At 36.6% G+C, this 20,454-nt stretch overlaps 1 protein-coding gene across 4 annotated transcripts in view; it reads left to right on the top strand.

Moving 5' to 3' along the window:
• Nucleotides 1-19,883, top strand: part of XPO1 (exportin 1) — a 39,840-nt gene extending 19,957 nt beyond the window's left edge. For 3 of the 4 annotated variants that reach the window (XM_086482282.1, XM_086482281.1, XM_086482283.1), the window contains 21 exons: nt 816-877; nt 956-1,000; nt 1,089-1,270; nt 1,747-1,795; nt 1,880-1,999; nt 2,101-2,229; nt 3,741-3,899; nt 6,661-6,858; nt 7,505-7,643; nt 9,570-9,751; nt 10,659-10,815; nt 10,926-11,089; nt 11,912-12,046; nt 12,984-13,167; nt 14,611-14,717; nt 15,107-15,301; nt 16,274-16,442; nt 17,608-17,742; nt 17,858-18,017; nt 18,096-18,192; nt 18,921-19,883. In XM_086482282.1, coding sequence (XP_086338408.1) covers nt 816-877; nt 956-1,000; nt 1,089-1,270; nt 1,747-1,795; nt 1,880-1,999; nt 2,101-2,229; nt 3,741-3,899; nt 6,661-6,858; nt 7,505-7,643; nt 9,570-9,751; nt 10,659-10,815; nt 10,926-11,089; nt 11,912-12,046; nt 12,984-13,167; nt 14,611-14,717; nt 15,107-15,301; nt 16,274-16,442; nt 17,608-17,742; nt 17,858-18,017; nt 18,096-18,192; nt 18,921-19,067 — 2,915 coding nt within the window. In that variant the 3' untranslated portion in view covers nt 19,068-19,883. Of the gene's footprint in view, nt 1-815; nt 878-955; nt 1,001-1,088; nt 1,271-1,746; nt 1,796-1,879; nt 2,000-2,100; nt 2,230-3,740; nt 3,900-6,660; nt 6,859-7,504; nt 7,644-9,569; nt 9,752-10,658; nt 10,816-10,925; nt 11,090-11,911; nt 12,047-12,983; nt 13,168-14,610; nt 14,718-15,106; nt 15,302-16,273; nt 16,443-17,607; nt 17,743-17,857; nt 18,018-18,095; nt 18,193-18,920 lie in introns of those variants that run through there. The other variant, XM_086482284.1, reaches the window with a different exon arrangement.
• The last annotated feature ends 571 nt before the right edge of the window (nt 19,884-20,454 follow it).

Below are 20,454 nucleotides of genomic sequence, written 5' to 3'. Positions count from 1 at the left end.
TCTAAATGCCATGCATGGGAATTCCTGTGTTTAAAGTGGATCACCTAAGTAAACTGAAGCATCTCTGAACTTTACATACTGTGAAGGTGATGTATCAAAGCTTTCCGTGCAATTTTAGCTAACTTGGCATTAAAACTGGAGTCATGTTTAGAAAGCTCTATTTATTCTTGGAGTTCACTTTTTATTAATAAAGCATTAGTCAAAGATGATGGATTCTCTTGTTTGTATTTTGTCTTGCCATTGTAAGCATTTGGCTGAGACAGTAAGAATATAGCTGCCAACTTTGGAGTTGTTAGGTATGATCTGAAGACCTATAATGAGTAGAAATACATTTCACTGAGGGAGCTCTACAGCAGCATTTGTAAGTACCTGTTGCAATATATGTCAGGATCTGGACAGTGCTGGGTTCCATCTTTCCATCTTCAGCCTAATACAGTGCTGCACAGTGCTACTAGTGCAGTGTTTCTCAAAATTGGCTTGCAGCCTTCAGGAAGCTGATGGATTGATCTGGTGCAAATTACTACAAGTATGCGCTAATCCTTAGGCTGTTTTCCTTTTTGTTTTATTGAAATAGCTTATGTGTAAAGCCATCTTGTACATCTGAAATACCCTCTTGCAGAATTGATACAAAAGTGGATTTTTTTCCATGTTGCACTCAAGTCAAGAAGGATGCTTACTGCCACATGCATATATGTTCCTTAGAGGTGTTTCTTCTTAAAAATGCAAAGAATCTGAATTTGAAAATATAAATAATATAAATTACTATATTTGTGGTACCTGGCATAGTTGAATATAAATTCCTAACTCTTCTGCAGGTATTAAAAAATACGTTGTTGGCCTAATTATCAAGACCTCATCTGATCCAACATGTGTAGAAGTAAGTGAATTCTTTCCAGGGGAGGAAGAGGGAGGGGGATATTACACATAATCTGACTTGCCTTTTTCTCTTCTCCAGAAAGAGAAAGTGTATATTGGGAAACTGAATATGATTCTTGTTCAGGTAAGCTACAGTTTATAAAGTTTTAAATCCTGTTGTGAAGTCTTTGGCTTTGCATATGTATCTAACATATGGATGCTTCACTCTTCAGATACTGAAACAGGAATGGCCAAAGCACTGGCCAACTTTTATAAGCGATATTGTGGGAGCAAGCAGGACTAGTGAAAGCCTTTGTCAGAACAATATGGTGATCCTTAAGCTATTGAGTGAAGAAGTGTTTGATTTTTCCAGTGGCCAGATTACTCAAGTAAAAGCGAAGCATTTAAAAGACAGGCAAGTATATATATTTGCATCTTAATAAATAGGGCAAACTTTGTGCTTGCTGCTAAACAGTTGCTCTCATTTGAGATTTTGAGAGAACACCTACAGCTATCTTAACTTGATTTTTGAGACAGAGCGGGTTACTGATTTTTCTTCAAAGCAGTACTGTTGGGTGATACCAAAGTTGCTTTGTATGCACAGGTATTTCTACCTTATTGCACATAGCATCTATTGACTGATGGTTCCTACCCTTTCAAGAGAGCATTCAGCATTGCTTGTATTTCCAAGACAGAAATTGCAGGCCCAGGCTTCAAACTACTTCAAAATATGCATTATTACCATGAAAATTCACAAAAGCCAGGTGGCTTGTGAATGTCTCCGTGGACATAGGTCTTCAGGACCTGTTCTGTGAGTGTAGATGTGGTTGAGGTAGATAGGATTGTTTATGGAATGTGGAAATTCTCAATTTTTAATTTATTTTTTTATAGCATGTGCAATGAATTCTCTCAGATATTTCAACTGTGTCAGTTCGTGATGGTAAGTCTTATTTCTTTAATGCTGTCTTTAAAAATTCTCCCTATCATGCCTAACAATGTCATAAACACTAATGGTTGTTTACAGGAAAACTCCCAAAATGCTCCCTTAGTTCATGCCACTTTGGAAACTTTGCTACGATTTCTGAACTGGATTCCTCTGGGATATATATTTGAGACCAAGTTAATCAGCACGCTAATATACAAGGTACTCATGTAAAAATTGAGGCTCTTAAATTTAAATATAAGTTGCAAAAAGCTTAGTGTGCGATGCTTGCAATACTGTTTATTTTTTTCTTCTCTCAATAGTTCTTAAATGTTCCCATGTTTCGGAACGTCTCTTTGAAGTGCCTCACAGAGATTGCAGGTGTCAGTGTAAGCCAGTATGAAGAACAGTTTGTAACACTTTTTACACTGACCATGATGCAGTTAAAACAGGTAATACTTGTTACAAATCTGTCTCTTTTGAACGATTCATTTTGCAAAATCCATTTCTGTAGAACCTAGTTCAGTTTACAAGTTTATCTTCATTATAGAGCTCTTGATAGGACAAATACTGTTCTTCAGTGGTGTTTATGGCTTAATCAGGAGATGCTAAGTGTATTTTCCTGTCTCTAGATCACAGCTGTAGTTCTGCATTGATTTGTTGTGATTTAAGAAGTGTTCTGAGTGCTCTGGCTGTCTGAGGGGTAAAGTTGAGTGAGATGCAACAAAATATGTACTGTATGACTTGTAAGACCTAAACTGACCAAACTTCTGCAAGTTGCTATTTAGTTTTTAAAACTAATAGAAATACTTGTCATGTAAAGCCATGCTTTAAATTTATATAACTCAATGATTCCCCTCTGAGCAGTTCAGATTCCAGTACATGAGTAGCTTTCCTCGTTGTATTTGCATCTCAAATGGACAGTTGAAGGGGTTTTTTGACAGCTTTTTCCTGTTTACAATGTTGGTCTTCCTTGAAGGTTCTTTAGAACAGGCAAGCTTCTTTTACTATCTCCCTCTCCCCCCCAGCTTCAAGTGGAGCTATAGGATTTTTATTTAGGTCAACTTAAAGGCAGATTTTTGCACACACCAGAGTTATTTTGTGTAGCTGAAGGTTACTTACTCGGTTTTTACTAAATGCCAACACATCTGACCTAAGTGTTTTCTCAAAATATCAGTTGAATGTCAAATTGGGCATTTGGTATGGTTTGCAACCTGCAGGTTTTTAGCGTGACTGTTGCATGTGAAACTGATGCAAACCACTGCATTTATTGCAAATATTGGACACTCTTAGCTTTGTAAAATGAAGTTGGAGAACAATGAAAACCACACAAAAGCTGGCAGCAGCAAAAATGTTAAACTTTGTTCTCCCTGTTCTGTAGCTTAATAGTGTTGACACTGAAGAACGTAGTTTGCTACCTGATGACAATCTTAAAAATGTTTTATTTGTATAATGATAGACTTTAAAAGCCAACACACCTCTTAAGAGGTTCCAGAGATTGCTACAAGATTACCAAAAAATGTTTTCTGGTATCCTTCAGAGTCTTCCTTGCTAATTTCTAAATATTATGGAGGAGGTATCTCCTGTTGTTATAACATTCTGATGATGTAATGTTAGTAGGGACAGGTAACAAACACATTTTTGGATCATTTTTGCCCAACATCAACTGGAAATATCTATGATAGACTAAACAATTTCCTTGTTTACAGCTGCTGGTCCAAGAGGTGGAAAAAGGTTTAGCTCATCAGAACTTTATCTGTTTGCTTTTTCACCTTACTGTCCATCTTGGGATCAAGCATGAAATGAAGGAGCTATAAGGCTGTTCTTGTAAGAAAGCTCTGTAAAGAGGGGATGCCATGAAAAGCAGGGGGCTTTTTTGCCAAAAGAGTAAAGTATTTGTTAATATACAGTAGTTCTGTATAAAAAGGGAAATTCTTGATCATGTCTGTACTCTTTTTATTAGATGCTTCCTTTAAATACCAATATCCGACTTGCATACTCAAATGGAAAAGATGATGAACAGAACTTCATTCAGAATCTCAGTTTGTTTCTCTGCACGTTCCTCAAGGAACATGGTCAGCTTATAGAAAAAAGATTAAATCTGAGGGAAACCTTAATGGAGGTAAGTTGCTCAGTTTATCTGTTTTAAAAATATAGCAAGTGTGTTCCCAAAGGATGTGATACTATTATAGTCTCTTAAGATTGTACTTAAAGTTGGGGAAGAGGAAGAAATATTCATATCTCCTTGTCATAATTTGTAAATCACATGAATACAAAAAACCTTTCAAAATTTTTTTGCCAGTGTGCCTCAGTAGCACTCTATTTTTAGTGATCCTGTACTAATACAAGGTTTGAAGGCCATAGATCTCTGTCTGTCCCTCTTCTTGTGCCTTCTTGAAAGTGTTAAATACCACTTTAAAATAAATTCATGTATTCTATTTCCATGGGTCTTTACATATTGTGTTCTCCGTTTAACTCTCATATAGAGGTTTTGCTATGACTTTCATCGGTCTGTGTGAAGCAGCTAAGTTATGGTTTTATTCAGCATCCAAAGCTGGTTTCTAGGGTACAGCACATACTGTAGTGCAGTGCTTCCATCCTGGTGTAGCTTCTTGCCGAAGTTGCTGTTTCCCAGAGTTTTAACTGAAAGGCTTTAAATATAATGCTCAAGGTTGGTACTCTGTTTCTATGTAATAAAGACTATGTATGCCAGGAACCATTAATGGCAGAACTCTATCAAATGGCTCTGCATGCTTTATTGTGGTGTTAACTGATCTTGGAGGAAGACCTATGAGCCTTATCAGCTATCTTATAGTGGTTGCTGAGAATAAGATTTACAGTTGTCCTTCCTCTCTGCATGTTCCCTTCTTTTCTTGGAGGCTGCTGCATTCTTTTCAATTTTGATAGTAAAGTGCAACTTCACTGTCAAAACCACTGGGATCTGTTGAGATTATTGGAAATTCAGCTAAGAATGAAGGGTTAGAAAGGCTTAAATTCTAGGTGACTACTAAACACTCACGGTACTGCCTCATACTGTAGCAGGGCTAGATCATAAAATCAGGGTTTTTCAGTTGTGTGTGTTCTAATTGTGAATAAAAATTTTACTGAGGGTGAGCTGTTGTGTGGTGACATTTTTTGCTAGCTGCCTCCCACTGGTGAGCTCCAAGGGGATGAAACTGGCTCCGTAGCCCCTTGAAGCACCACTTGCTGTGCCCAGAACCAAGCCCTGTGCAGGTACGGAGGCAACAGGGTGAGGAACTGCCCTGAGACAGAGGTAGAGAAACGATACCACAGTTTAAACCCAGAGACCAGATTCCATTGGGAGGGGGAAGTATGTCTTGCAGGTGGATTAGCCATAATCTAATGTGTCCGTCTGAATTCTAGTCCATTTTGCAGCTAGAATTCTCAATACATTTTTTCAGGAGGTAGCCCTCTACAAAAAAAGTGCATTTATAAGTTGGTTACAGATACCAAATTGTAGTTCACTTAGTGACACTCCTCTTAGTCCATCTTTTTTTTTATTTCAAAAAGAGCAACTATCAGCAGTTCCGAAATTCCTGAACTTGCAAGTTATAAGCTTTCAAAATAACCGAATTGGGGCAGTACAGCTCAAGTTTCTACCAATGGTGAGGCTTTGTTAGGAAGACCTTTGTAAGCAGCTGACTGTTGTGTGTCCTGTGCAGTTGTGTGTAAGTTAGAGTGCAGTTTTTAGGTATCGGCCTCCTCTCTTGTCCAGTATAACTGTTAAATTCTTCTTTAACACTGACATCTACAAAACTCAATTCTGAATGACTTGTTGTACAGTATGTTGAAATGTTCCATGAAGTACTTAGGCTGGCCTAAAATGGCTGCAGATTAGGCTTTCATAATTGCAGTGTAATAGAATGTAGTTAGACAGTTACTTGAAGAGTTCTGTGTCATTCTAACCTGTTTATTCCTGCACTTTGGATGTGTCAGATATTCTGAAATTGTTCAGTGGATTTGTTGGACCTGTGTAGACTAGCAAAGGAGCTACATCAGTTATTGCAAGTAAAATTACTAAGAAAAATTGTGTAAGACTAATGAATGGTTCTTTTTTGAATTCCTCTTTTGACATTGTAGATATAGATGCTGAATCAGGTCTTTACCATCTAAAATGCTTTGAGTTCCTGTAGTATTTAGGCTGTGAAAATGTCTTCAGATCTCATTGTTTTGTTCTGTTTTTGCTGGTGGGTTATTGCTTTGGTGTCTTTTACCAGGAGACTGAAAAAGAGGCTATGCAAAAATACTGGGCTATGGAGTTCTAATTTCTATGGTTGGTATGTGAATGTCAGAATTGCATCAGTGGCCTTCCCTTATCAGACTGCTGTGGCTGATCTATTAGTAAAGAAATGGAAAATGGCTTCTGATAGATGACTTCTGTGGAACGCAAGCAAGCAGTATGGCTTTGATGGTTGCCTACAGTTCTTCAGTGTGTAAGGATCCAGAACAAAGTAGGAGTAATAGTCTTGAGAATAGCAGTCATTGAAATGAGCTGTTGAGGGGTTTTTGAGGCTCTAAAATAAAGTATCATGCAGAAGCTCCACAGGCTGTGAGTTTGATAACTTACAAACACGCTTATTTGGCTGTGGTGTTTTTTAAGGTGTCTTTAGGCTGCTTTAGGTTTAAGAGTTGATACATACTTTGAAAATAACAGTAACTGACAGAGTGCTTTTTTTTTCCCCTGAGTTGCTCCACTGGTTAGAATTTGACTTGTAAGTGATGTCATTGCAATGTTAATGCCTCTTTGTCCTAACTTTTATGTGAATTTGGCATTTTATCAGTATTGGGATAACTGAACTTGAAGCAATGTTTTTATCTGCTAAATTAATTAGTAATCAGATGTTTAAACCACACTTTTACAGGCTCTTCATTATATGTTGTTGGTATCAGAAGTTGAAGAAACTGAAATTTTCAAGATTTGTCTTGAATATTGGAATCATCTAGCTGCTGAGCTCTACAGGGAAAGCCCGTTTTCAACATCTGCTTCTCCGTTGCTTTCGGCAAGTCAACACTTTGATGTACCTCCAAGGAGACAGCTTTATTTGCCTGTATTGTCCAAGGTAATCCATGCTTAAGTAAAGGTACTGTAAAGATTTAGGTACTATTCCTGGATTAGAGATTCTGCTTGATGTAAGGAGTGACGTAAAAAAACTTTTCTTGCTTTGAGTAGTTGGTAATTGATTTAATGGGTTGCAATTGCAAAAATACTTTAAAATGACACTAGTGTATGACAGGAGTATTAATACAGTGTTTCAGGTTTTTTAAGGTACTTAATTGCAAATGTAAGACAACCTAAAAAACAATCTGTATGAAGCTGTTTCTTTAAACAGATAAAGGCTGGAGTGTTACAGTTGGAGGAAAAAATGTGTGTGTATGGAAAAAGTGGTCTTTAAAAGACCCTTAATATTACATATGCATTTTGAGGCTCTAGAAAGTATACTTGATAGGAGGTTGGGTGTTTAATTTTTTTTTTTGACTACTCAGATTGTTCATGTAGAGAGAGAAATCAGCAGGCTTTGTTCTTAATGGCTTTTTGGTTAACAAGTCTGTAGAATCTTAATGTGAACTAGCCTCATGAAGTGCTGGATCTGCCCTTCATTTATATGGGTCAGACTGACCAGAGTGCTCTGGAAACACCTGTGGAGCTATGTGTGTATTGTCATGTTACAGTTTGATTCAATTTTAACTTTCCTTTGCAATGCACAGGTTCGGTTGCTAATGGTTAGCCGTATGGCTAAACCTGAAGAAGTCTTAGTTGTGGAAAATGACCAAGGGGAAGTAGTACGAGAATTCATGAAGGATACAGATTCCATAAACTTGTATAAAAATATGAGAGAAACACTGGGTGAGTGTAATAGCTGGTATTTTTGTGTTGTAGGTCTGTGCAGCTGCATCAGCAGCACATACATTACAGAATGTTAGCTTAACTGAATTATGTGTGGGTAAAATGGTTCAGTGAGGAGTAGTACACAAACTTGAAAGGCAGGAGGCAATGTTGGTCTGAAGGTTTCCGTTTTAAGCATGTAGTGTTGTATAGCTTGGTTAAGTAGTAATACGCTGCTTAATTTTTTTCCTTGCCTTTTCCCATTGAACAATACCTTTTGATAGTCCTTTACCAAAATGTTTTGGATCCAGTGAATCCTTAGTTTTGTCAGAAAGCTGTTAAATTGGAAGGATTTTTCTGAAGTGGACTTGCTGGTTATTAATTCACTTGTAGTTGTAGTCTTGTGTAAACCAAGCACTCCTCAGCAAAAACGATTTCTTCTTTCGATAGGTCTTCTAAATACTTTCAAATTTATTTGTAGTATTCTTAAACAAAATGCGAAATTCCAGCCTGAACTTAAGCTTCAAAAATGTTTTCCAAAGTTAGTGCTGAGCTCTTGTCATGACCTTGCTTGAAAGTACAAAAGCTGCAGTTAATTACATGTCGTGTAGGAAAAATAAAAATAGTTGAAAGCTGTGAATACACTGAAGAACACCAGAGTCAGTGCTTCTATAGCATTTAATGTAGCAAGTGTATTTTATTTTTAGTGTGTGTATAATATTATACTATTACCTTTAGAAGTCTGTTCAACTGTTCAACTGTGACCATTTTATCAGTAAATTGATAGCCCCTATGTATTGTAATTATAACTTGAGTATTCTTAAGGAAAAAATTTCAGAGTCCTAACTGTAACTTGAGGGGGTGGGGGGGTGATTAGACTTGTGATGTGTTTAGGACATCAAACCTTCAATGCCAAGTATTTTTCAATCAAATGCCTTAAGAAAACACTGAGTGTTCAATAGCAGGTTTATGGACTAGGAGCAGAGGGGAAAAAAACCTGTGATGCAAAGTGTGGATTTTCATTTTTTCTTCTCACCTTTGTACTTGTGATGTAGGCACAGCCAGTGTTAGATTAACTGTTCTAATATATTTTCATATGGAACATTAAAAGAATTATTTTGATTTATTGTTTTAAATGTTTCATTTAGTATATTATTACTGTATGTCCCGAGCCTCAGTTATACTTCCAGGTACAGGATTTATTTGTGTGGAAATGCAGATTTAGTTAGTGTCAGATTTCTGGTGCTAACTATTGCTTATAGCATATTCTCTTTAAGATTCACTTCAAAAACGAGAATGTGGTGGAAGCTGTATTCTGTGGCACAGGAAAAGTCTGTTTCTGAATCTGGCCTTAAATTGCTTTTGACTTGCTGGGATTTAGAATTTTGTATTAGAGACCCTAATCTTGTTAGGTGTTGATGGGAGTGTCTTGAGTTGTGATACTTGAATCTTCCCAACTAGACACGGTTAGGAGCACCATCTCCACTTTATTGGTGGGTTATTGCAACCAGCAGACTTAATGAAACTGAAATAATGAACAGAAGAAAACGGGATGTCCCCCATAAGTAGACAATCCTGTATTCCCTATAGACTGTCAGCATGTATGCCTTTTGTTAATAATTTAACTTAACAACTTTACTGATTTGACTGGTATGTGAGACATCATTGATTTAGACTTTTCACATCAGTTGCATGTCGTGTATTTGCTGAAGTTCCTTAGAAAAAACATAGGTTCTCAATAAAGTTTATTGTCTATCTTTAAAATACAGCTTTAACAAATTTGTGTGTTAAATTTTTAACTCATTCTGTCATGAGTTCAGGAAAGAAGTGTTGTACTTGCCTAACAATTTGGTTGTCTTTTTCTTAAAACAAATTTAACTTTGCCTATGGAGTTGTGATCCAGGTTGTTGCTTTAAAATGTGCCTGTTCAATGTTGATGTCTTTCAGTTTATCTTACGCATCTGGATTATGCAGACACAGAACGAATTATGACTGAAAAACTTCACAATCAAGTGAATGGAACAGAATGGTCGTGGAAAAATTTGAATACTCTATGTTGGGCTATAGGATCAATCAGTGGTGCAATGCATGAAGAAGATGAAAAAAGATTTCTTGTTACAGTAATTAAGGTATCATGGTGCAAAACTGACAGTTTTGTCACACTTCATAGTTTATGCTCAAGAAACTTAAGTTTACGAAAATACTGCTCTATGTTCTTAGTAAGCTACAGCAAAAATACTGCTGTATGTTCTTAGTAAGCTTAGTAAGCAAGCAGCACATTGATAAGATTAAGTTGATTAATAGGAAATCTTATATCCTGAATTTAAGGCTGATAAATTCTTTAGCCATGAATCATGCATTAATCCCAAATAGCCTTTTTGCTGTGAAAATTTCAGGGATAAAAATTTAGTTTATGCTGAAGTGTTTTTCTCTGGGGATGCAGAAGAGATGGAAAGGAATTGCTGATGAAATCAAGGAGAGTGCCAAAATAACCCACTTTGTTAACTAGCTAAAACCCTGTTATTTTGCCATTTTCCAAATATTCATTAATCGGAGTGAAGTTTTGGTAAATACATGCATGGAAAGAGTGCGGGAACAGAACAGTTTTTACAAGAGTAATGGACCTTACTTTAACAAGTTCCATAAAATCATATAGAAGATTTAGTTTAATTTCCCTTATTTGATGTGGAATCTATATTGATATCAACTACTTGGTCAGTATTAAATGCTGTGAGGCTTTTAGAAGTCCCCCCTGCAGAAATCTTTAGATGCATTTCAAATGGAGATTCCATAGTTGAAAATACAGTGTTCCTGGTTTGGTTGAAATTTAAATTTAAATATTATGCAATCTTAATCCACTTAGTGGTTTTTTGTTTGTTTTCTTGTGTGGTTTTTTTTTTCCTTTGGACTTTGAAATTGACTGGGGCAACCACTTTCCTTTAATATAGGTCCTTGTAGGATTGTATACTTTCTTGTAGTACTTTTAATTGAGCTGGACAGACTTGGAGAGGAAACTAAAAATATGTTATGTTGTAGGATCTCCTGGGACTCTGTGAACAAAAGCGAGGAAAAGACAATAAAGCCATTATTGCATCAAATATAATGTATATAGTAGGTCAATACCCACGGTTTCTGAGAGCTCACTGGAAATTTTTGAAGACTGTAGTCAACAAGCTGTTTGAATTTATGCATGGTAATTATCTGGTTTTTACTTGCTGTTTTAATTAAATATTAAAAAAAAAAATGGCCATACATGTACATGGGTGTGGAAAATACAATGCTAACTGACTTGATTTAATTTAGAAACCCATGATGGCGTCCAGGATATGGCTTGTGATACCTTCATAAAAATAGCACAAAAATGCCGCCGACATTTTGTTCAGGTTCAAGTGGGAGAGGTCATGCCATTTATTGATGAAATCTTGAACAATATTAATACAATCATCTGTGACCTTCAGCCTCAACAGGTATGTTTAATTCAGGGTTGTGGATAATTCTTAAAGACTAACTAAAAGTTGTTTCATATTGAAATGTAGCGGTGGTTTTCAAGGCTCAAATTACATTCCTTAGTTTCTTGTTAGTGACAGTGTTGTGACAGTGTTATGGCATCAATAGTATATGATCAGGTGGCATTATTGGGATCTCAGTCAGAATGCTTGGAAGCAGAACTAAAATGCATTTAGTTAAAACATTCCCGAAATCAAAATTTCAACAAGTAAAGAAGATACCGAACCTAATTTTCTGGTTCTAATTCAGGAAAGAGTAATATTCTAGTATAATAGTATACCTATAGCTCTTGTATTGATGAAGGGGAAGCGAAGGACAATCCAAAAGCGCATTTGTCTAGGAAGTGCACAGCTCATGAAGTGAGAGTGCAGTGCACACATGCAACACACTGAGATTTTGCAATAATATATGGAAACTTTGGGCAGAGTGGATCTGACATCTGGAAAAAGGTGCTTAAAGGAGTGATGTAATCCAGTCCACAGTTTAAATGTGTCTGGTAATATTTAGTTAAGAGTTAAGTGGCGTATCTGAGTTTCCACACCTCAGGATATGATGGCAAAATGAAGACTTTGGGATGTATATAGTGGCATTTGAAGGGAAGGGGATGGAGGTTTGTTTTATACATGATGAAAGAAGTATCTTGTAAAGTCAAGGGGGAAAGGTATTTAGACAGTGAAACCCATTTTCAGCTTTCACTATATGTTAGTTCAGAACAGTGTAAGATTTTCTGTACTCTAATTTTTTAACCTTCCTGTTTGACTTGTTGTGTTAATTCCAATCAGGTGCATACATTCTATGAAGCAGTAGGATACATGATTGGGGCACAGACAGACCAGACTGTGCAGGAGCATCTGATAGAAAAATACATGTTGCTACCTAATCAAGTATGGGACAGCATAATTCAACAGGCAACAAAAGTAAGCTCATGAATTTTAAGTGTATTCTATGTTCAGGTAAAGAAAACCTGCTAAATGTTCCTTTTACCCTGGGCTTATTTTTCACATGACATGACGTTAAGTGTACATAGCTGTGGTCGACATTATTAAATGATGGCTAAAGCAGTGATTGACATGACAGTAAAAGTGTTGCTTTGGGATAGGAGACTTAAGTGATAAAATAAGTACTGGTTTTCATCTGATTTAAAGGACAATTTTCTGTTACTGTATAGAATATGCTTCAATAGTTTTTTCCAAGGCTTCCTTTCACCTGGCTTAGGAGTGGGGTTTTTTCTGAATAACAGAAAAATTAAAATGCTAAAAATACTGTTCACTCTTCCTTCTTCCTATTCTATCATGCTCTTAAAACACATCTTTATTTCCTACTTTTATCCTTCATTTCTTTCAGTCTCTCCAAAATACTTTATCTCCACACATTAAAGAACAACAGTCTTGCACTGCCCAAGAGATTGATCCATTTTGAGTTAATCTAAGATCCTGACACTTAAGGAAGCTTGAGTTACATTTCTTGTGCTGGCTTCCTTCTTAAAACAAGAACATACTGCCTTTTCATTGGACCACTTCTGTCTGGTTTCACCTTCTTATTCTCTCCTTTTTGTGTTTTGTTTTGTTTTTGTTTTTTTCTTTCTTCAACTAGAGTGATGCTTGTGTACCACTGCAGCAAAAATACTTCGGCAGAAGAGCAGAATTAAATCAATCTTAAGTTTTATCCTAAATCTCTGTTTTGAGGTAGTGGCTGTGAAGCAAACAGCAATATATATAAAGCCTGTATATTTCAGTGATATGTTCTTTAATGCAGTGTGTAATATAAATTATTTAAACCTACACTTTTATATTGAAAGCTAAAGGGCAGTGTTATTCACTAAACAAAGTGGACTCTTAATTTTTTTTTTAACAGAATGTTGATATTCTAAAGGATCCTGAAACAGTTAAGCAGCTTGGTAGTATTCTGAAAACCAATGTCAGAGCATGTAAAGCAGTTGGCCACCCCTTTGTGATTCAGCTTGGAAGAATTTATTTAGATATGCTGAATGTGTACAAGTGCCTAAGTGAAAATATTTCTGCAGCCATTCAGGCTAATGGTAAGCAATTCCATTTTCTTCCTGAAAAATGGGGGTTAGCAATGTATGTCATCATACATTTCTATTAGGCTAATTTTACTGGGTTAATTTCACTGTTTGGCAAAGTGGAGAATGACTGAAAGTGCTTGCTTAGATTTTTTTTTTGTTAACAAGGTTTTATTGAAATAAAGAATTCCTGTTTTTAGAGGGAGGAAAAAAACACCTATAGATGAGAAAGTTTAGGAAGGGTGCTTCTAGTAGTCATCTTGCTGAGATAAAGTTGTAGTAGTTGCTCTTTTAGCTTACTTTAATTTTGAATATTAAAAGACTACCTTTAAACAGAATCTCATTCACTTTTTCAAAAGATGTTGGCAGGGTTTTGGTATGATACTGTGACTGCTGTATAGCTTTATTACAGAAATGTAACTGTAATGAAGATACCTGAAAGTCGTGATAAACCAGGCTTGCAATAATTGAGAAGGAATTACCAATTACCCAACCTATTTTTACTAGAAAAACTAGGGCCTATGGATATCTATCTTGGTATAATGTGCTTCTGTAGTAGTTCATTACAAGATTAAGTGAGTCAGTTATGGAATTCTGTGTTATGACCAGTTTTCTTGCTGGTGCAGACAATGATGCTTGGAAATGTGAATGTTAAATACAACTTGGTAACTAAGCAGCAGGTTTAACTTGAAGTAGCTTCTCAGAATTCAGTGCGAAACTGGCCAAGAAATCAATACCTCTTAATTCTGCAGCTCTAATGGCCAGAATTTGCCTGTGTCAGAGACAGTGACATTTCAGAAGCACTTGCTAGGACTGTAGTCCTGACATGCCACTTCATCAGCAACTACTGTGACTACAGTTGCCTTGGAGTATGTTTTTACAACTGGCTCTGTCTTGCCAGAGGTGGCTCTGATGCCAGCATGAGCAATCCTACTTCTCTCTTTCTGGCTGCACTCTTCAGGTTTTCCCATGTGTGTACTGTAATGGTTGTATGGCTGCGCGGTTAATTAGATCAGGTTTCACTGATGAGATTCATTCATTTAGGGGTAAGAAACTGAACTAAGGATAAGACTTCTTAAGAATAAGTGTGGACTTTGTGTGCAAAGACAAGTGGAAGGATTATTTCTCTTAATTTGAAATCAGACACTTTCTTGTTCTCCCCCCTGTCACTTAATGAGAACCAGATGTAAGTTCAGTCCATGTAATTAAGTAAATACATGATTTCCCTTGAAAAGTAAGCTGCAGCTTTGTTTTTGCACTCTAAGTAGGGTACTGTCAGTAGTAGTTTTGTAATGCTAAATGGCAACTTGGGCCTATGGAGCTAAGAATGGGGAGGTAGGTTTTTGTATTTGCACAATATGCACAAAGTAGTATTTAAAAATCAAGCGTTGTCTGTGTTGTAATATCAGTCTTTTTGTTACACCTTACCTGATTAACTGAAGCTTTAAAACTTTTCAGGTGAAATGGTAACAAAGCAGCCCTTGATTAGAAGTATGAGGACTGTAAAAAGGGAAACTTTAAAACTAATTTCTGGCTGGGTTAGCAGGTCCAGTGATCCTCAGATGGTGAGTAGATTCATTTTATACAAAAAAATTAGGAAGAACTCTCTTTTGTTCAGTTGTTCAGAAGAACTTGCTTCAGGAGGCCTATAAAATATAAAGGAGAAAATACGATCATACAGAGGTAAACTGGAGCTACCTTTGAGATAGATACTCAGTTCATTTTGGCTGAGAGTAATCTTAAAAGTGAATCATGGAGGGTTCAGAGAACCCTAATGGCAGCCCTGATGGATGGATCCAGAGGGTGGTGGTGGGGTTATGGAAGTGTAATGTACTTCAGCTTCCTTACGAAAAGTACCTCCTGTAACTAGACAGTGAACTTCACTATAAACTGTATGCTAGAGACTTTGTTCAATAACTGCATTGTTATAACTGTGGCTTACTCTTCCAATTAGGTAGCTGAAAACTTTGTTCCTCCCTTGTTGGATGCAGTTCTCATTGACTACCAGAGAAATGTTCCAGCTGCTAGAGAACCCGAAGTACTTAGTACCATGGCTATCATTGTAAACAAGCTGGGTGGACACATTACTGCTGAAATACCTCAGATATTTGATGCTGTTTTTGAGTGCACATTAAATATGATCAACAAGGTATTTATTTATATTTAAACTTTGGATAAGACATCTCCCTAGTGACTGAAGACAAAAGAAAATGGAGTTTTATAGGACTACTAGCCTTGGCTGTTAGTACATCTCTAAATGCAAGAGATCCTTTTCTTGCAAAGAAGGGAGTAGCGAATGTAGAGTTGCTACACAGCTTTCATCTTGGGGAAATTAAGCGGGAGTTCATGTCTTTTTTCTGTGAATATCATTTCCATATGTGGTGTCTTGTGGATCGTCTCCCTGTTTTTTGCAATCACAAGGTGCATTTGCGGCACTTTCTGCTCAAACAAATGTACTTGTTCTGAAGTCTGGCTGTCTAGTTGGATATCTTAATCTTATTGCCTTTAAGTTTCTGTTTAGCTTTTGATTTAAGTCATTAGTAATTTTTCCTATTCTAGGGACTTGGAATGTTGTGCATCTGGAAGCATAAGTGCACTTCAGTCAAATATCAGTGTAGGACTAACTGCTAAAACCCATAAATATTTAGAATTTATGAACATAAGTACTGATCAGTCATTTTGAGTATTTCCTCACCAATGCAGTTGTTATGCGAAAGTGTGCAAGTATTTGCATAATACTTGAGCACTACCAGTTGAATTAATGCTACTTTGCAATAGAGTACAACTGGAAATTGTGCCCCATAGCAACATAGGTGCTTAACCAGTGTTGAGACCGTCTGTCTTATCTGTGGACTGAGTAGTGATTAAGGTTGCGTACTGACATAATGTGGCTCAGCCTGTCAATGTTGTGTAATTCTAGAAGATGGTCTTATCAAGTTTTGGTGTGGAAAACTGGGGGGAAAAGTTCACTGAGAAATGTAACCTTTGCTTTGCATTTAAGTTTATTTTAAACTTGAGGGCTAAATGATCCATGTCAGCTATCAACCCACTCTACTTAACAGAACATCTTATGATGGGTCTTTAGGAAACTTAAGGTTTCCCTCTCTTTCTCTCCTTCTAGGACTTTGAAGAATATCCTGAACATAGAACAAACTTCTTCTTGCTACTCCAGGCTGTAAATTCTCATTGCTTCCCAGCCTTCCTGGCCATTCCACCTGCACAGTTCAAACTTGTTCTGGATTCTATTATTTGGGCTTTCAAACATACAATGAGAAATGTTGCTGATACAGGTAATGAAAGCATTTAACATGCAGACTTAGTTTGCAGTATCAGATATTTTTTGGTAGGTTGTTTTCTTGTACCTCTTTCTTTATTCAAATTTAATATTTAAGTAACACGATTCTGTGCTGTTTTTGCACAAGAATAATACTGTTCTGTCTGTTTCAGGTTGTCAGCCAGGTATACATACATTCATGGGCTGAAACACTTGGATGATGTTTCACTCCCACAGCTGTTAGAGAGCACAGTTATCAGTTTCTGCTTGCTTTCTTTTTGATGTGAGGGTTGGCAGTTTTCTGAAATGGTTGAACTGATGCAACAGCTCACTCCTGCTAAAACTGGTGTTACAGCTCTCCTGTGGTGCTGCCTGTAGTGTTTGACTTAGCACCTCAGTAAGACAGTTGCTCAGTAACTGCTGAAAAGTTCAGTAGAAAAGTAAATAATTTGGGGATGAACTCCTCAAGGTCTGGGGGCGAGCCCATGATATAACGAAAAGGAAACATCTTAGATTGTTAAGAAGCAAGCTGTTTAAATTTAGGATGACATTTTGTTAAGCAGCTGCAATGAGTGTGTCACCTCATTTAACAAACCTGAGTAATTGAAAAGTCCTCCAGAATGAGGGTTATCAAGGATACAAGGAGAGTGTATTTTATGAAAGTCTTATTCCAAACCCATTTTTCTTAATATCTTTGGCTTTGTGTACTATCTCAACTACTGGATAAAAAGATTGTTGTGAAGCCACTTAGTTTTTAGCCAGTTGTCTTGTATCAGTGTTCAGAGGGAATGGGGATGTAAGATACCTTTCAGTTGCATTTCACCTAGTAAGGTAATTGTTTTCATGTAATTCTAAAAATGGAAACATTTTCCCTCCTTAAATTAGCCAACACTTCTTTTGGTAGAGTGTTTCTCTCACTTTCGCTAGTTGATGTGATTGGTTCTTTATGCTTCTGTCATCTAATAATGCAAATACAATGGGCATGCCATGTAAATGTGGCTATAGCCCTCTAGTGGCTACGTGAGGAAATGCCTGAGAAGACCATTGCACATGTAATGCTTGTCTTTTCGGTGGCTATCATTCCTTGGGATATTAGTATCATATTGGAAAAGGCAAAAAAATGCACAGAGGCTTTAATATTGTTCTGTTGGCGACTTAGTTTTTTAATGCCTATTTTCCAGGACTTCAGATACTTTATACTCTACTACAGAATGTTGCACAAGAAGAGACTGCTGCCCAGAGTTTCTATCAGACATATTTCTGTGATATCCTTCAGCACATTTTCTCAGTTGTAACAGACACCTCGCACACCGCTGGTAAGAACGCATATATGTGAGCTGGTTGATAAAAACAATCCTTTTGAACATGAAAATACTGTTACGCATCCTGTTCTCAATAATAACCACATCTGTTTAACTTCAATCTGTTCAGGTTTGACAATGCATGCATCAATCCTTGCATACATGTTCAACTTAGTAGAAGAGGGAAAAATAAGTACTCCATTAAACCCTGGAAATCCAGTGAACAACCAGATGTTTATTCAGGAGTATGTTGCTAATCTTCTCAAATCTGCGTTTCCTCACCTGCAAGAGTACGTGTGCCGTGATTCTTTAATACTTTTAAGTGAGTTCTTATATTCTGAAATACTAACTGATGTGTTTACTGTTAGTGCCCAGGTTAAGCTGTTTGTAACAGGACTCTTCAGTTTAAACCAGGATATTCCTGCCTTCAAGGAACACCTAAGGGATTTCCTGGTCCAAATCAAGGTATGTTTGGCGTGCTTTTTCAAGAAATTAAAAATGATTATTCAGCAAGATGCTGTTATTGGGAAGTACTCAGAGAGTGTTCACTCAGTGTTTGTTTAGGAGGTACAAGTTATTTTGCAGCTGTTTCAAATGTAGTGAGAACTCTGTCAAATGGCTTGCATGACTGATGTATTATATAATCTATTTCAGTGTGATTTAATTTTAGAAATCAGGCTGAAGTGTCATCACTCGTACTTTGCGCTGTGCATACAATTCATGTCTCTCAGATGGCTGCTTACTCTAACAGGAACTAAAGCAGGTTGATTTTGAACCAGATTTTGTTTCAATTCTGCTTGGGATTGGGACATGTTTTGAAACTTGAGAGAGTAATGCCATGCTTTTATTTTTCTAAAGAGGCTAGAATTCAGGAAGACTGTAGGAAAAAGTTTGTTAGTTTTGAAGCCACAATCATCAGGTATTTCAAAATTGTAACAATACTGCTTTAATGGTGATAATGCTCCAGACGCTGGGTTACTGTAGCATTGTTCTGTAATACACAGTGAAAACCTTAAAATATTTTGCATTCCTCTATATTAATTTTGCCCTTAAGAACAGAAAGCAAAACAAAGAAATAGTCTGGCAGGGAATGTGAAGGGAAAATGTTTTCTGTATCATTCTGGATTTTAGAAGCTTATTACTCTGCCTAAAGCATTTGACAACAAACTAATCATTTTGTGTGAATTTTACAGGAATTTGCAGGTGAAGACACATCAGACTTATTCTTGGAGGAAAGAGAAACAGCCCTTCGGCAGGCTCAAGAGGAGAAACATAAATTGCAGATGTCTGTACCTGGCATCCTTAATCCACATGAAATTCCTGAGGACATGTGTGACTAAAAAAAATAAAACAAGTTTTGCAGTTTTCTTTCTGTACAGCTACTTTGTTGTGATAGAAGAAAACAGCACTTGGATATTTGTTGACCAAAATGATGCCAATTTGTAAATTAAAATGTCACCTAGTGGCCCTTTTTCTTATGTGTTTTTTGTATAAGAAATTTTCTGTGAAATATCCTTCCATTGTTTAAGCTTTTGTTTGGTCATCTTTATTTAGGTTTGCATGAAGTTGAAAATTAAGGCATTTTCAAAGTAATTACTTCATGCCCATTTTGTGGCTAAGGGGAAAATAGGCAAAACATAACTTGTAAAAGACTATATTGCAAAATAATACAATTTCCTGTAAGAGTATCGATTTTTTTAATTCGGGATCATTTTCTTTCTAGTCTGTCCTGCAGTCTAGGAGAAAAGGTAATGAGTAAAACAGATTGAATTAATTGTTAAGCAAAGGATTATAGTGCTGCATTTGTTTTGATCAGTTAGCAGCTTTTTGGACTGAGTGGTAAGGCTAGGCTACATGTATTTGCAAGTTGTATGGCAAGTTTGCAGCAAGATCATGTGCATATCATCCCATTGTAAAGCAACTTCTAAAGAGTATGGGAACACAGTACAGTTAGTTATTTTTACACAGTTCTTTTGTTTTTGTGTGTGTGCTGTCGCTTTGTCGACAACAGCTTTTTGTTTTCCTCAATGAGGAGTGTTGCTCATTTGTGAGCCTTCATTAACTCGAAGTGAAATGGTTAAAATATTTATCCTGTTAGAATAGGCTGCATCTTTTTAACAACTCATAAAATAAAAAAAAAAAACTCTGGCTTTTGAGATGACTTATACTAATTTACATTGTTTACCATGCTGTAGTGCTTAAAGAACACTACTTAAAAGCAAAATAAACTTGGTTTACATTTATTTTTCTTTCTTTGGCTTATTCTTTCATTGGATGAAAATGCTGTCATCATATTTAAGATTTGTATCCTGAAGGCATAGGAAAAATTCCTTGAGGTCTAGATAACTGTTGCTTCTGGCTTGTCTCACCTCAAGGACTTTGGCTGTGCTTCAAGTTAACATGAAATAAGTTGGTTTCCATTTGGAAGTACAGTAGCTGTTCTGACTTGCCTCCATGGACAAATACTCCGTACTACATTACTGTAAAATGCCAGGAATGAGGTACTCTTGCTGTCTTTCTCTGGACTCTTTGCAATTTATTTCAAAGAGGTATTGCACTGTATCTTGACAAACAATTGATACTGGTACATGTTAATAACACACATAGACAAGATCTACAGTTATTTTTCTACCTGAAGTTTTGTAGTTAAATGATTTTCACAGATTTATGAAGTATGGATACAAAAAGCAGTATGAACACTAAGACTGTGTACAGTCTTGGCTTCCC

The sequence above is a fragment of the Leptosomus discolor genome, chromosome 2, assembly GCF_034619465.1.
Source record: "Leptosomus discolor isolate bLepDis1 chromosome 2, bLepDis1.hap2, whole genome shotgun sequence".
NCBI lineage: Eukaryota > Metazoa > Chordata > Aves > Leptosomiformes > Leptosomidae > Leptosomus > Leptosomus discolor.
Note: the sequence above shows the minus strand (reverse complement) of the source record. Positions and strands in the feature narration are given on the sequence as shown.